This window comes from Mastigoproctus giganteus, chromosome 2 (assembly GCF_048544385.1).
Source record: "Mastigoproctus giganteus isolate SK-2022 chromosome 2, ASM4854438v1, whole genome shotgun sequence".
In the NCBI taxonomy this organism is placed as follows: domain Eukaryota; kingdom Metazoa; phylum Arthropoda; class Arachnida; order Uropygi; family Thelyphonidae; genus Mastigoproctus; species Mastigoproctus giganteus.
In genome coordinates this window covers 1,232,991-1,249,712 of record NC_143576.1, presented here as the reverse complement: position 1 = coordinate 1,249,712, position 16,722 = coordinate 1,232,991, and the positions used below count along the sequence as shown (strand labels likewise).

Sequence of the window (16,722 nt, the reverse complement as noted above, 5' to 3'; positions counted from 1 at the left end):
TATGTTAATTTATATGTATCCCATGCATTTTTCTTCTCTGTCACATGTCTAATTAGTTCATCTGACATCCATTTAGGCCTAAACCCTGAACAATATTTCTTTGTTGGTATGAAAAGCCTAGTACCTTCCAGAAATAAACTAAAAGAAATAAGGGATATATCAGACTTATGCCTTCATAATATATACTAAGAAACAGATGAACTGGGTCTTCCTTGGAACACAGGAACACTTATGTGGCCACTGATTTCAGCAGTAGAGTAGAAACTTGGTAGACATTTTCAGCATCTGGCAATTTCATGCAGTCCATTCCCTGGATGACTAAGAAAGTGGATATAAATTTCGATGGATCAGAAATGCAAACTGCTGTAGGAACAGCAGCAATATCCCATTTCTCATATGTTGCTATCTCCCTTACAGTGGAATGCAGCGTTTATATTGCAGAATATATGCAGTTCAGCTATCATTGTAAAATATCAACAACTTATCCATCCAATAGATTTTAATTCATACTAATTCTTTAAGTGTGATATCTACCTTGAAAAATAAATTGTCTTCTTCACATTAAAATGCAAAGCAAATATGATCCAAGTTGAGGTAGTTAAGTACAACAAACCAATCAGTTCATCACATGCTGGCAATTCAGTGACTGAGCTAATAGATGAAATAGTGAAAAACCCAACAAACTTCACTGCAGTAGAATTTCTAGTACCAGACTATAAATTGATAATAGAAAGAACTCTGAGAGAAAATGGGTTCGAATCTGTGTTGTAGTTTCTCCTCTATCTGGACAACAAATAGAGGAGAGACAACAACTTTAGCTTTCCAGCTTCAGATGAAATCGATATAAAGAAATAGTTTTATCCAGGTATGTATTGGTCATATACAACTGACTCATGTATCCCTCTTAAAATCAGGTAATGCACTCCAATATTGATATTATTGTATCCAAGTTACAATACAGCACATTCTTATTTCACTTTAACAGCATCCACTGTTATAGTGATAATAATACTAAAAAACACCAGGTACCCTCCCTCGGATATATATCTGCTATTCCACCTATAGGATTAAAGGCGAATGAGCTGATCCAGTCATAATTTATTAAGAATAAATAAGATGATAAGAGTGTATTTTATATATGTGTGTTTTAATTCCTACAGTGTGGTTGTGTGATAGAGTTACTGTTTAAATGAACCCAAAAATCAATATTTTGAATATAATAGTTGTTTCCAACAATGGAACAGAATACTGAGACAAAATTAGGGGTTTCTTTTAATTTTCTTCCCCCCTCCCCTTATCAAGAATGTTTTGTAAGATATTATATCCATTGCCAGCTGAAGCTGGTATGTATGCTAATAATATATTTATAACAGATATTTGCATATATGTTTTTCAGGATCAATTGAACTTCTAGGAGCAATGGCATATTGTGCCCCAAAACAGCTTTCTTCTTGTCTGCCTAGTATAGTTCCCAAACTCATCGAAGTCCTTTCAGACTCTCATATTAAAGTTCAGAAAGCTGGAGCCCAAGCATTAAAACAAATTGGTTCTGTGATTAGGAATCCAGAAATCCAAGGTATTAATGAAATGGCTTGAATCTAATATTATGCATGATAATAAAACAGATTTTTTTTTAACCTCAATATTATTCATTATTATTTCTTGCCAATACTTTTATTCTGCTAATTTCCCTGCGAGTTCCTTGCTAAAAGCAGCACCAAGAATTACTGGAATAATTTGAAATACATTTAAATTTATATCACTGTTCTCATGGCTGTTTAGGTGATATATCTATTTTCATTTAACATTTCCATTCCTTTTTGTGAATCCCTGCTGTTAACTTGCTAGTCATTACCGCCTTTGTGATATTTTTCTAAAGAACATTTCTGGAGGTCACCACCATAAAACATTAAAAACAATTTGCAGTTTCCGGTTGATTGGTCTTTTCTGTTACTGTAATCTATTATAAATGGGTAGTAAAGTCGATCTTCTTTTGCGATAGGGCCAATAGCTGGAATTCTGTGGATTTTCATGTTATTATGGTGAAATGTGTTCCCCTTCCTCGAAATATTCAATCATATAAAAAACATAAATTTTCAGAAACTCATTACTCCAGATCTCACTTGTGCATATCATGTTTGTTGCTTTTTGTGCATGCTGTGTTCTTTGTTATTGATTGCTTATCATTTTTACTGTTTTAAATTTTACAACAAAAAAAAAAAAAAAAAAGACAACAAACAGAAATATCAATTAGTATGTACATATTATAGTACATATTAATTAAGCTACGTACATAAGCGTACATTTATTTTTATTTTGCTAACTGTAAAATATTCTTCCAATTTTCACATATCACTTAACTTTGTTAATTCGTAAGGTAATAAAGTTAAATTTGTGGTTTATATCTTTAAAGTGGGGGTCCACTGTATTTGGTTGGGAGATCCTTGATAAATTGTGGCAATCCTCGCACAACACATTACTTATATAACAAGGGTTCTGTGCTTGTTTGAGACCATAAAAATTGTGACTTTGTAGCATGCAGTTGTGACTTTTAAAGAGAACGGAAGGTACACGAAATCTAGAGGCTGCAGAAGAGATTGCTTATCAGCAATGAAGAGGAAGAAAATTAAATGAACGTATATTATCTGACATATAAGTATCACAATTTGTAAGGTAAGATGTTTGTTCAGTTATTACTATTTAAGTTACTACTATTATAAAAATAAAGTTAAAATATTAAGTTATTACTACTATAAAAATTAAGTTTCCGATAGTTATAAAAAAATTAGCCTTAATATTAGCAAAGGCACATGATGCAAGAAAGCAAGCTTATATATCATTAGCCAAAAAAAAAAAAAAAAAAAAAAAAAAAACACCCCCTTCTCTCTCATTTCACCCTTCCACTCGCTCCAAATGATTGTCTAGTTTTGCCTTGAATCTATTTAAGCTATCAACTTCTACGACAGATGGAAATTTGTTCCATCAATCAACCACCCGCTGGCTAAAGGCAAACTTCTGCACATCTATCCTACAACTGTCTTTCCTCAATTTGAATTTATGCCCTCTCAGGCGATTATTCTGAGCAATAGGAAGAATCCCATCTACATGAGTTAACAGGAGAGATTGCTTCTACAGGGATGGGATACACTTAAATAGAAAGGGTGCAAGAATATTTGCTGATGCTATCGAGGCAGTGTTAGGTGGGTCGGAAAACTGCTAGCTTGGGGGGAGACAAAGACGAATAGATTAACAGTAGCCACTGGCAGAGGTGAAAGAGATTCTTGCACTGCTTCTATTGGAATGAGCAGAAGCCTGAAAAACAAGATGCAGGATATTTCAGAGACTGCTGGGAGTCATTGCGGTACAAGTAAACACATGGGTTGTGTTAGGGTAGCTAAGAATAGAAATAGGTGCATGTATACTTGCGTGTACACCAATGCTAGGAGTTTAGTAAATAAATTTGATGAATTTGAGGTATTGCTCAAAACATCAAAGGCAGATATTGTTGGGATATCAGAGACGTCGTGTCACACAGATATAAGGAATGCAGAACTGGAATTTGGGGAGTACAACGTCTACAGAAAGGATAGACTGGATAGGAAGGGAGGAGGGGTTATGCTATTAGTTAAGAAATACATAAAATCCAAGGAAGTGAAGCCAGTGGACATCGCTGGACAGTGCAGTGTCGAGTCAGTTTGGTGTGACATAAGAATTGGGAGATCAAAATTGAGAGTAGGAGTGTGCTATAGGCCTAATGACTCTGATCAGTATAATAAGATACTGTACAGGGAAATAGAGTGGGCCAGTAAATCATTCAAAGCATTCAAAGAACTTATCTTGGAAGCTACTAGGCTTTACATACCAACTAAGAAATATTGTTCAAGGTTTAGGCCTAAATCGATGTCAGATGAACTGATGAGGCATATGGCAGAGAAGAAACATGCATCGGATACATACAAATTAATACATGACACAGAAGCCTATGATAGATATAAGTTGATCTGTAACCAAGTTACAAAGGAGGTTAGGCAGGCGAAGGCAGATTACGAGAAATCTTTGGCAAGGGATGCAAAGAGTTCTTTACTTATGTAAACTCTAGAAGGAAGGGGATGAATCAGATTGGTCCACTTGATATCGGTGGGTCAACTGTTGATGATCCTGCTCAGGTAGCTAACAAACTAAATGAATATTTTGCATCGACATTCACACATGAGGAGTTATTTAGCGAGGGGAAAGCCAGAGGTGTATTCAACTCTAGCAGTAAGCTAGAGAATCTTGTAATAACTGAGAGTAAAGTGGAGGAGAAATTGTTGAAGATAAACACAAGAAAGGCACCCGGGGTGGATGAGATCTATCCAGTTATATTAAAGGAGGCAGCAAAGGAAGTAAGCAAACCCATAGCCATAATTATGAGAGCTTCCTTGGACTCAGGGGAGGTACCCATGGACTGCAAATTTGACCCCAATCCACAAAGGAGGATCAAAGGCTGACACAAGTAATTATAGACCTGTGAGTTTAACTTCTGTTCCAGGAAAATTAATGGAGGCACTAGTTAAAGAAGCACTGCAGGATCATTTAGACAAGACTTCAGCTATAGCTCGGACACAGCATGGTTTTGTTAAGGGGAAGTCTTGCCTGACCAATTTGATTGGATACTATGATGCAGTCACAAAGGAACTGGATGCAGGGAATAACTTTGATATTATATACTTGGATCTTAGAAAGGCTTTTGATACTGTTGCACATGGAAGACTGCTGCACAAATTGGAGCAGTGTGGCATTGGAGGCAAATTGCTGCTGTGGATAAAGGGGTGGCTGAGGGGGGAGAAGACAGAGAGTGGTAATCAATGGACACTGCTCGTCGTGGACTAATGTTATTAGTGGAGTCCCTCAGGGCTCAGTGTTGGGTCCATTATTGTTTTCTGTATTCATAAATGATATTGATGAGGGTATATCAAGCTTAATATCGAAGTTTGCAGACGATACAAAGGTAGGCAGGGTTGTCAAGGACACTACTGACACTATGCTGCTGCAACAGGATCTGGAAAGGTTGAGCAGATGGGCTGAGAGGTGGCAAATGAAGTTTAACATTGACAAATGTAAAGTACTACACATGGGAAACAGCAACCCCAGAGCAACGTATCAACTCTGTGGTACTACACTGACAGTGGTAGGGAATGAAAGGGACCTGGGGGTGGTTGTGCAGGCAGATATGAAGTTCTCTGAGCAGTGCAGACGGGCTGCAAGAGTAGCTCATGGTGTATTGTCAATGATATATAGGAATTTTTCTAGCAGGGATAAGGAGGTGATTATTCCCTTGTATAAGGCAATGGTCAGGCCACACCTAGAGTACTGTATACAGGTCTGGAGGCCTCATTTCAAGAAGGATGTAGAGCTGCTGGAACGAGTACAGAGAAGGGCAACAAGATTAGTGAATGGAACAAAGGGGTGCTCTTACAAAGAAAGGCTTAAGTTTTGCAAATTACAGTGTCTGGAGACTAGGCACCAGCGAGGTGATCTAATAGAGGTGTATAAAGCCTTGAATGGTTTGAGCATGCTCAATGCTGATGGGATTCTTCCTCTCGCTCAGAATAATCACCTGAGAGGGCATGAATTCAAATTGAGGAAAGACAGATGTAGGATAGACGTGCGGAAATTTGCCTTTAGCCAGCGGGTGGTTGGTTGGTGGAACAGACTTCCATCCCTTGTCCTGGAAGTTGATAGCCTAAATAAGTTTAAGGCTCAGCTGGACAGGTATGTGGAACGAACAGAGGGTTGATGTGGAAGTGGTTTTTTTTTTTTTTTTTTTTTGGCTGATGCTGCATAAGCTTGCTTTCTTGCATCAAATGCCTCTACTAATGCTAATGCTAATACATTGAGCATGCTCAAACCATTCAACACTTTATACACCTAAATCAGATCACCTTGCAGGTTCCTAGTCTCCAGACACTGTAATTTGCAAAACTTAAGCCTTTCTTCGTAAAAGCAACCCTTTGTTCCATTCACTAATCTTGTTTCCCTTCTCTGTACTGGTTCGAACAGCTCTATATCCTTCTTAAAATGAGGCCTTCAGACCTGTAAACAGTACTCAAGGTGTGGTCTGACCATTGCCTTATACAAGCGGATAATCACCTCCTTATCCCTGCTAGAAAAATTCCTGTATATCATTGACAAGACACCATGAGCTACTCTTGCAGACCATCTGCAATGCTCAGAAAACTTCATATCTGCGTGCACAATTACCCTCCAGGTCCTTTTCATTCTCTACCACTGTCAGTGTGGTACCACAGAGTTGATACATTACTCTTGGGTTCCTGCTTCCCATATATGGTACTTTACATTTGTCAATATTAAAATTCAGTTGCCACCTCTCAGCTCACCTGATCAACTTTTCTCGATGCTGTGCAGCAGCATGTTGTCATTAGTGTCATTAGCAGCCCTGCCGACTTTCGTATCATCTGCAAACTTGGAAATTAAGCCTGATATAGCATCATCAATATCATTTATAAATACAGAAAACAACAATGGACCCAGCACTGAGCCCTGGGGAACTCCACTAATAACATTAGTCCACAATGATCAGCGTCCATTGATTGCCCCTCTCTGTCTTCTCCCACTCAACCATCCCTTTATCCATATCAGCAATTTGCCTCCATTGCCACACTGCTCCAACCTTTGCAGCAGTCTTCCATGTGCAACAGTATCAAAAGCTTTTTTTAGATCCAAATATATGGTATCAAAATTATTCTTTACATCCAGTTCCTTTGTGACCACATCATAGTATCCAGTCTAATTGGTCAGACAAGACTTCCCCTTAACAAACCCATGCTGTGTCTGAGCTATAACTGAAGTCTTGTCTTGATGATCCTGCATTGCTTCTTTAACCAGTGCCTCTATTAATTTCCCTGGAACAGAAGTTAAACTAATAGGTCTGTAATTACCCTCGTCTCCGTTTGATCTTCCTTTGTGGATTGGGGTCACATTTGCAGTCCATGGGTACCTCCCCTGAGTCCAAGGAAGCTCTCATAATTATGGCTAAAGGTTTGCTTACTTCCTTTTGCTGCCTCCTTTAATATAACTGGATAGACTCCATCCACCCCAGGTGGATGGAGTATGGAAGTAACTCCATCCACCCTAGGTGGATGGAGTTACTTCCCTTTGTTATGTTTATCTTCAACAATTTCTCCCCCACTTTACTCTCAGTTATTACAAGATTATCTAGCTTACTTCCATAATTTAATACACCTATGGCATTCCCCTCCCTAAATAACTCCTCATGTGTTGAATGTAGATGCAAAATATTCATTTAGTTTGTTTGCTACCTGAGCAGGATCATCAACAGTTGAACCATCAATATTAAGTGGACCAATCTGATTCATCCCCCAGAGTTTAACATAAGTAAAGAACTCTTTGCTGCTTTTCTTTGCATCCTTTGCCAAAGATTTTTCGTAATCTGCCTTTGCCTGCCTAATCTTCTTTGTGACTTGGTTACAGACCAGCTTATATCTATCATAGGCTTCCATGTTACCTGTTAATTTTTATGTATCCCATGCATTTTTCTTCTCTGCCACATGTCAAATTAGTTCATCTGACATGAATTTAGACTTAAATCATGAATTTAGGACTAGTAGGGTAAGGATAGTAGATAAAAGAAGTATAGTAGGTTTGTAAAAGGTGAAAGAATGTTAATATCCTAAAAGTTATGTTGAATTAAGAAAATTATGGGCTGAATTGCAAAAGCCAATTAGAGGTGAGGGAACTGTAAAGTAAAATGATTAAACAAAATAAAGTAAAAAAAAATTGTAAAATAAGAAGTGGTAGAGCTGTCATCAAATATGGGTGGGCAAATTTAGTTATAAGTCAAAAACAGGGATAGCCAAAATGCAAAATCTAATGTCAGCTGAAGTAAATATTGATACTTGATCAAGTATTTCATCAGGGGACTACACCTGGCCATATATTAGGAACTGTGTTTCTATACTTCTCCATAACAGTGGAAGAGAGGTGAAATAAAGCCAAAATAGCACCTGACCATATATTAGGAACTGTGTTTCTATACTTGTTCATAACAGTGGAAGAGAGGTGAATAAAGCCAAAATAGCGAAAATAATAAAATTAGCATATTCTCTTACAGTATGGACAAGGTAGTCCCAATGCAGTGTCAGTGATATGAAAATTAAGGTTAAAATAAGGATAGAGCAAAAATAAAATATAATTATTAGAATAATTAAATGTTTTCAAAGTGGGAAAAAAGCTTTTTTGAATTATATGTAGATTTTTAAGTAAATTTGGAAAAATATTGGTGTTGGAATTTTGTGGAAATTAAAATTATTTAGAACAAGCATATGGTATGGGGTGAGGTATTAAATTGAGGATGGGGAAGGGATAAAGGAGTGGTTAAATAAACACGAAAAGTAGTAATAGAATGAGGATAGTTGGAACATTCATATCACCCTTGTATTGTACTAATTGTTTTACAAACTGGGGAAAAAAGGTAGAAATAGGAAGTAGAAAGTATAGAAAAGGTTATTAAACGTACTGGGCTAGCTGGGGATGTAATGCCCAACCTTTTAGTAAGGGCCTTGTCTTTGTAAGTGTTAGTATAAAAAGGAGAGTAATACCAAATGTTTGTATTGCATGGAAAAATCAGGCAAAGAAATATGTAGTAGTAGTCAGAACAGGCCTAAAAATGAGCCGAAACGGAAACCGAAAGTATAATGAGAAAAGTAACAATACCTGGAGTTTTCAAATAATATGTAGCAGAAGGAAGAAGGCAGGAAAATAAAGCATTACCACATTAGTGACTTAGCTACAGGATAAAGCAGTTTATAGGAGCATGACACTCTTAATAGAGAGCTGTGAAGAATTGGAGATAGATATGGAAAAAGTGACCTCTATAGTCATATTTTGAAAGAATAAATGCACAGAGATATATAAGTGTAGCATTGAAAAGAGAAAGCATATCTATAATGTAGAAATGTGGTTGGAACAATAGGACTATAAATATAAAGTCATAGGATATGCAAAAATGAACATAAAACAGTTCATAGAAAAATTAAAAAAATACTGCTTAGAATCTGTTTGGTCTGAGTTAGTTGGAAGCAAAGGTTGCACCTGCTACAGATTTTAGTAATCTCTATCTATGACTTCCACCACCACAGATAACCAGTTCATCACTAGTTCAGTTTAATTGTAGTAACGTAATTACAAGGAAAGTGAAGTTGTTATTTTTATTAATTATAGTGGTGTCATAGAAATGAATAAATAAGAGAAGAAAAAGGAGAACCCCCCCCTTCATTTATACATTTACCTTCCTGCACATCCTTTTCATTAAGAGTAGTGGTTCATGTGACGCAACTGGTTATAGTATATACACCAGGCCATGATTAATTTAAAATTTTTGCATCCCAATACCTATCACTGTAATCATCAGTAGCCGGCCATTTCATGCTACATTTCAGTTGGTGCATTCTCATATTGTTATTATTGTGTGTTTCAAAATCAAGGCGGTTGGAACAAATTTCAGACTTACAGTACTTGAATTATCTGTTCAGAAGTCAATTATATGATCTTGGTGGAAAAGAACCTGAAGATTTTGAGGCCATCAAATATTGACTGCTTGCATTCTTTTCTTGAAATCCATGAATTGGTATAAACATGGTAGGAAAATGGCAGTGTCATAAAGAATAAAGAGAAAGTCAGTTCATTAAACTTGATTTCATGTTTTTTTTTGTTTTTTTTTTAAGAGGGGTGGAGAGTAAATACTTATGGGATGACCTGATATTATTACTATTTTATTTATATATTTACTTCTTTTTTTGAAAGCACAATACATTTAATGTAATATCGATGTAAACATTATTAATTGAAATATTTCTTAATATATTCATATCCAAGCTATTGTTCCTGTCCTCCTGGATGCTCTACAGGATCCATCAAAGAAAACATCTATGTCCCTAGCAACACTTTTGGACACAAAATTTGTCCATTTTATCGATGCCCCTTCTCTTGCTCTTATCATGCCTGTAGTTCAACGAGCATTTCAAGACAGGTCTACTGAGACCAGGAAAATGGCTGCTCAGATTATTGGAAACATGTATTCCCTTACAGACCAAAAGGTATGTTTGATGAGTGCATAAATTATAAAAAAAAATTCATATAAATAATTATGATACAGGTTTTTTTTTTTTTTTTTTTTTTTTTTGTTTTTGAAAACTTAAGACTTTTGTGGGGTTGTAATGTTATTTTAATAAAATTAAAGATCATTATTTGTTAAAAGTGAACTGTTCTTATTAGCTAAGGGATGATTTAGTATTAATAATGGTGATTCATGTAAGGAAGCAAATTTATATATAGTATCAGTTGAAAAAAAATTGTCTGTTCATCCAAATTTGTCTAATCCTTCATTAAATTTATTTAAACTATCCACTTTCACAATAACACTACATGGAAACTTGTAGGTAGAAGGAATTTGTTTTTGTAGAGATGGGATACATTTGAACAAAGGTGGTGCAAGGGTTTTTGCTAATATCACCGATGTCGTAACTATAAACTTTACTATCACTAAAGGATTCAGGAGAACTGCTAGTTAAGGGGAGTTACAACCCATTTTTATGATATAATGGATTAAAGTATTACTTGCAGACATTTTAAGAGATCCTGTTTGTAGCATAAAGCCAATATTGGCAAGATGTTCTGAAAATAGGGACATTTCGAATTAAAGGGAAGGTAATACTAGAGAAAGCTTCAACGGGTGCATCATGATAGTAAACTATCAAAATCATAACTGTATATAGTAGCGTTGGGAGTGGCACTCATAAAATCATAAGTTCAAACTCTGGTTAGGACAAATAACATAATAGAGCTAACAGAAATGTCATATCATCCAGTAATAGAGTATCATGGGTTTCACTCTGGCATGTGCAATCTATTTAGGAAGATAGAAGGGGTTAGGTTTACCCTATGTTAGGTCTATAACAGCTATCAATATCAGCCTTATAATGATACAGAAATTACACACGCTATTATAGATTCTGTATGGCGAGTTAGTTGGAAGGAAAAGTATGAGAGTGGGAGTAATCAAGACCAGAAGATTGAAGTTATGATGAGAGCCTCTTGTTTGTCCCTAATTGATTGCAGAAAGTGGAAGGGAAACTCACCACGGGGAACAAAATTTTTAAATTATCTAGATCAGTGATTCCCAAACTACTGAGATCTATGGACCCATTCCAAAATCAAAAAAAATTTACTGACCTCTTCAAAAGAAAAAAAAGGGGGCGGGGGAGAGTTTATGGATTCCTATATATATAAGGGTCCGTAAACTTTTTATTTTTTTTATATTTGAAGGGGTCCGTAAACTCTCAAGGGCGCCCACTGAGAGTAAGTAACAGTAGTCTTCTCTACTAGAGAAGCGTTACTTATTCGAAGTAGTGCAATACCTGGTATCTCATTGTGATGGTAGCCACTTTAGTGTAGATACACCATAGTTAACCCCATAAAATTAAACTACATACGTTTCATATTATATGGATCAACTATGATGTATCTACACTGATATTATATGGTTAATTTAAACCCATATAGAATTATGCCCTAGGCATTTAGCTTTAAATACAGTATCATTCTGTTCATCATTTGGCATCTCGTATTGTGGAATTAACTTCGCAACTGTGATGGCATTACCAGGGTACCTGCCCATCCACCCACCGATGATAAGCCAACAAGCCTTGAAATGGTAACAGTTGAAATGGCTGAGAATAAGTGACAGTTAGTCTTCTCTACTAGAAAAGCATTACTTATTCGAAGTAGTACAATACCTGGTATCTCATTGTGAAGGTAGCCACAATATGAAATATAATTAAAATGATGCCTTTACACTATGTATATAGTTTAATTTTATGGCTTAACTATGGTGTATCTACACCGATACATATATAGTATATATGTATGAACACTGGGTTTTCTGAAAAGAAAATTCAAAGTTTTATGTTTAAGACACCAACTTTATTCTTATTTTTACATAAATATATAATAATAACTTTATCATCAATTTACTATACATATAACAAATAATTTGACCAATTCTAGTGGGGTCCATTTTGCGGACCCCCCCCCCACACACACAAACTGGTTTGTGGATCCCCAGGGATCCCAGTTTGGGAAACACTGATCTAGAAGATAGTTCTTCAAATGAGCATGATAGGGAAAATATTGGGTACAAGGATATTTTAGACGTGATCATCACTCATAAAGCAGATGACATTACATGAACTACTAGCAGGGAGTGATCATGGAGTTCTAAGTTGCATGATGAGAAGAGAGATAGCACTTGTTAAAGTCAGAAGAATGGGTTTTAATTTAGGAAAAGAGATTATGGTGCTATATGGCCTCAACTGGGAAGATAGCTCACAAAGTGCAAATATATTAGAATTATGGTATAAAACTATAGTCACAGAAGTCATGAATATGCATGTACCATTAAGAAAAAACAGAAGGAGGATGTCAACACGAATGAAGAATGAACTAGCCAATCCAATAGAGCTGAAAGGTGATATAGGAATTTGCAGAACAATGACACACACATTAAAGGTCTATAACAGCTACAAATTGATCCGTAATAGTACTAAGAAAAGGTTAGACTGGGCTGGCAAATGCAGATTATAAGTGAAGAATGGCGAGGAGTTTTTCATGTATGTGATTGCAAAGTAGAAAAGAGAAAATCAGGTGGAATCTTGTGATATCAGTGCAGGAAATCTTAAATATCCCAGCTCTGATGATGCACAAGAATTCAACAGAGATGCATTGTATTGATATTTACATGTGAAAGATTCTTCCTGATGTGGCAGAAATGTGCAATTTATGGTGAAGATCATGAAATTAGCAATATTGAATTTCAGAAGATTATTTACTTAAAAAAAAAAAAAAAATATATATATATATATATATATATATATAGAATGTTGTAAAGGCAAGTAAGGCTCTTGGAGCTGATGGCATGTATCCAATAATTTTGAAGGAGGCTGTAAGTGAGTGCATGGAACCATTAAGGATAATTATGAGGGCATTACTGGACTCCAGAGAGATTCTATAGATCCTGCGTATAAAGGCAGTTTTAAGATTGAGGTCAGTCTGACTTCGGTGGAAAGGAATATCATGGAAGTAATAATCAGGAGGGTCATACAGGATCATTTAGATAGAAATGAAATTCTGAATGAAACAGCATCTTTTTGTAAAGAGAAAATCATTTCATTGTTTACTTGGATTTCAGCAGACCATTTGACTTACCATATGAGAGGTTACTGTATAAGTCGGAACATGCTGGAATCACAGAAAAAATCCTCAGATGGATCACATGGTGCCTGCAAGGTAGGAGGCAGAGGGTTGTGGTTAATGATTACTATTCATATTGGGATGGTGTACAAAATGGGCCAAGGATCAGTAATGGAACCATTGTTGTTTTTGACGTGATTTTCTTAATGAAATCAACAAAGGGATAAAAGGCATGATGTCAAAATTTTTACCAAATAGATGTTGAGTTGAATTTTTTGAAGGGGTCTAGAGACAGCAATGTGCATGGTGAGATTGGCAAAAAGGTAGCCGTGTGGGCAAAGACTGAGTGCGTTGGGCTACATATTCACCAAGCTATGTAATTTAGTAACTAGACACCTTAGAGGAGACCTAATTGAGGTGTATAAAGCTCTGGGAAGATAAATTGATTCCATAACTAGAGCCATAACTAGTTGTTAATTTACTGTAGTAACTTGCTTCTCTGGATGGTTGATGCCAGGAGATTGCAGAAATTCAGAGCTTAGCTGGATGTGAGGAGAGAGTCAAATAGGGGGTTTATTTGATTTTTAATTTATTATTTAAGCAGCAAAAACTTCGGCTTCCTTCTGCTGATATGGTGAATTTTAATACTTAAATTTATTCAAACTATCAACTTTCATAAAACCAGATGTAAGCTTCCAGCAATTTCTGGCTGAAAGCAGATTTTTGCTTGTCCTGCACCAATGCTTCTTTCAAATTAAATTTATCTTTTTATATGTGTGGTCCAAGAAAGAGTAAGGATGCCATTAGTATTTAAGTGTTTAAGGCTTTATATTTAAAGCCTTAATCACTTCAGTCAAATCTCCTCACAGTGTTTAGTTTCCAGTTGCTGCATTTGCAGAACTGAAAATGTCTTTTATAATAACAGTACCCTTTTGTGTCCTTGACTAACCTTGTTGTTCTCTGCACCTGATACAACAGATTCACTCTGCAGTACAGTACTCAGTGTGGTACTACCCATTGCCCTGTACAATGGGATAATCACCTTGTTCCTACTATCGAAATTACTGTATATCTTCAATAGAATTCCACAAGCTGTCCAGGGCAGCTCTCTACACTTCTCAAAGAATTTCATGGATAGCTATCCAGTTATCCCTAAATCATTTCCATTCTTCAGCACCTTAAGGTGTAGTACCACCTAAATGATATGTTATTCTGGTATTACTGATGAAAAATGCAAGATAAATTACTGATTACATTATTAGATGCAAGGTGCTGCATATGGGCAGTACTTTGCATTTATTATTGTTAAACTTCTATTGCCACTTATCACCTGCTTAATATTTCTAACTCTTGTTGCAGTAATAATAGTGTTCATTGATTCCTATCATTAACCTTTGTATCATCTGCAAACTTATACCATTAAGCTTAATATTCTTTCATCAATATCATTAATAAATATAGAAAACAGTAAGGGGGTGTGCTGGCACTAAATCCCAAGAGATTCTACTAATTGTATGAGTCCAAGAAGAGCAATTCCCATTTATAACCATCCTCTGCTCTCTGCCACTCAACCATCCTTTCATACCCCTAGTTCCACATTGCTATTATTTATATATCAGTTCTTCCAAGTAGAACAGTCTCAAAAGCTTTACTAAAATCTGAATATATGATATCAAAATTATTTTTTGCATCCAGTTCCTTTTTCACTGTGTCATGATTGACGTATAACTGCATTCCTGTCAAAGTGAACCTGCATTATTTCTTTGGCTCCATTATTTTTCCTGAACAGAATTCAGACTTATAGGTCTGTAATTACCCACTTCTTCCCTTTATTTCCTTTATGAATAGGGGAGAACATATGCACATCTTCAATCTTCAGGGAACTCTCTTGAAGCCAAGGAAGGTGCTTGCAGATTGAAGAGATGTGCAAATGTCTCCTTGAATATAATTGGCTAGATTCAGTCAACCCCAGATGTCCTATTTACTTTGAGCTTAAGCAGTTTCTCTTCCACTTTCTTCTCAGATCTCAAATTCATTTAACTCCCAGTTATCAACTGTTATGCCATTTGTATCTTGTAGACCAATGTGGTTCATCCTTTTCAGTCTAGTCTTAACTTAAGCAAGGTATTTTTTGCATTCTTAGCCAGAGTGTTTTCATAATCTGTTTTAATTTTCCTAACCTTCTTAGTCACTTAATTACAGACTAGGTTATTGTTAATTTTGAATTTTGTGTTCCCTGATCTTAGTTGGTATAAAAATTCTTGTAACTTCTGCTGTTACTTCCCTGAATGTTTCCCATTTATAATTTGTAGTTGGTACCATCATCAGTTGGTTCCACTTAAGTGAATTTAAAAACTGTTTAAACCATTGTAGTCTTCTTTACAAAAGCAAAATATTTTCCCCTTTTTGTTATACAATTCAGAGGAATTCTATGACAAAGTTGACCATTTTCAGTTGCTAAAGATGGCAATAATCAAATCAATTACAGGTCATTCCATTAGAATTCCCTTTGGTAACAATAAAAATCAAATCAAAAGTGCATGCATTAGAGTTGACTACAGGGTATAACAATGTAGTCAATTCTAATGCATGAATACCTGAACAACCTGAAAGTGTGTAGGATTCCTTCAGAAATCTGTCTGGCACTTAGATAATGCATTAGTTATGGTAGGCTTAAAAATTGGAGTAGCAAGTGAAAATTTAAAGAGGTGATTGAGCACTTGGTGGTTCTTGCCTCTTCTAGTCATCTGATTAATTTGTGCACTGAAAAGGGAGTTGCAGACCTTCCTGTGAATATTACAGTACTAATACTGTCTCAAAATGAGTGCTAAAAAAGAAAGAGATTTAAACAGTTTCAAACTTTGTATGCCACTGGAGTAAAGAGATTTTGAAGCATGTGTATGCTTTTGCTGTCTTTAGTTAAGTATATAACTAGACTGGTAGAACAGTGGTAACTTTTGATAAGTCTGTTTAAAGAAGATGTTGGAAGCTGTGAGAAAAGCAATATGAGCAATCTTTTCAGAATTACCAAATTAGAGTACAGGCAATTGCTAATGAGTGCCACTGACTTGTATTGAAATCCAGTGTGTGATCCAAATGTTTTGAAAGAAGGCATACAGATGAACTCAAGGAAAAGAATTTCTACATTAAAAATATATGGTAAAAGTAACCCTGTTTAGGGTTACTTTTACCATATGAAGCGAGCTGAAATTCTAAGCTTGTTACCCTCAGTCATGCAGAAAAGCCTGTTCGTGTTTCTCCCTTCTGCTTGCATAAAGCCATTTGCTTATTTATTTTAAATGTATATTATTTGAAAATCAAAACATAGCTCTTCCATCCAATGTGCCTCACATGCTTGTACTAAGGTCATTACTCCTAGATACATTGAAGAATGTTATTATCATAAAAAAGGAAGGATGATTCTGTATTAGTCATAAGCATTTCTGCTGCCTA

General features: G+C 35.8%; 1 protein-coding gene across 2 annotated transcripts in view; it reads left to right on the top strand.

The window, feature by feature from the left end:
• l(3)80Fj (lethal (3) 80Fj) overlaps window positions 1-16,722 on the top strand; it is a 694,407-nt gene that overhangs the window by 408,440 nt on the left and 269,245 nt on the right. For both annotated transcript variants that reach the window (XM_090387924.1, XM_090387932.1), the window contains exons 34-35: window positions 1,397-1,576; window positions 9,898-10,118. In XM_090387924.1, the coding sequence (XP_090244050.1) occupies window positions 1,397-1,576; window positions 9,898-10,118 (401 nt within the window). The remainder of the gene's footprint in view (window positions 1-1,396; window positions 1,577-9,897; window positions 10,119-16,722) is intronic.